General features: G+C 38.0%; 1 protein-coding gene across 1 annotated transcript; it reads right to left on the bottom strand.

The window, feature by feature from the left end:
* Window positions 1–4: 4 nt before the first annotated feature.
* On the bottom strand, window positions 5–590 carry LOC111386328 (the record flags this gene model as incomplete). The annotated part of the gene is made up of 1 exon (XM_023010788.1): window positions 5–590. A coding segment is annotated over exon 1 (516 nt), but the record flags the coding sequence as incomplete, so codon positions are not given.
* Between the last annotated feature and the right edge of the window lie 265 nt (window positions 591–855).

Genomic DNA, 855 nt, shown 5'->3' with positions numbered 1-855 from the left:
TCGGAAATGATGATTTGAATATTTGATGGAGTACCATTTTCTTGGACTGATCGAGCTTGTTTACACCGTATCCCCTGTAAACACCGAGCTTCAGAGCTTGGTTTCCCTCTTTGACAGCTCTCTTCCTCAAAGTAGAAAGCAAATGCGTCCACTGAGTATCTACTTCTGTTTCATTTGTCTTGCTTTCAGACATCTCCCCGTCCTCTGATGACAAATCCACAGCATCATCTGCCAAGTCCTCCTTCGACTGTTGATTGCTTTTGTCGGCATCTTCATTATCATTTTTTTCAGCAAAATTCTCCTTCGATTGTTGATTGCTTTCATTGGCGTCTTCATTATCATTTTTCCGACCATCACCACCGTTAGAATTGGAACTTGAGTTTCCCCACCATCTATGAGTAACATTTGATAAGCCGTTTGATGGAAATCCGTATTTGAATTCATCCAAGCTGTCTAAATTCCATTTCGTCATATTTGAGCTGTGCAAATTTTGAGAAATTTCAGTTCTGAATTTTGGCATTTCATGCTGAGCGCCAGTACTTTTGTTCTGGAGCTGGGAGACTCTGCATGCAGGGGCAACAAATAAAAAAGAAAGAGAACGTGAGAAAAATTTGAGAGAATTGAGAAAAATTTGAGAGAAGTGAGAAAAACATACAATAAAGTCATCATAAAACCAAAATAATGAAGACAAATAACCTTGTTGTACCTCACTCTAGTCTTCAAGCACGACCTCATTTCTCGGACAATATAATGTAAGTAAATTTACTAAGGTAATATATAAGGAGTCCACAATCACTAAAGTGTCTGCACCCTAAAAAGGCCAATTTTATTTAAGTTTCCATGTTTTTAAGCCAT

The sequence above is a fragment of the Olea europaea genome, unplaced genomic scaffold, assembly GCF_002742605.1.
Source record: "Olea europaea var. sylvestris unplaced genomic scaffold, O_europaea_v1 scaffold35099, whole genome shotgun sequence".
Classification (NCBI taxonomy): domain Eukaryota; kingdom Viridiplantae; phylum Streptophyta; class Magnoliopsida; order Lamiales; family Oleaceae; genus Olea; species Olea europaea.
The sequence above is the reverse complement of the archived record's forward strand: the minus strand, read 5'-3'. Positions and strand labels throughout refer to the sequence as shown.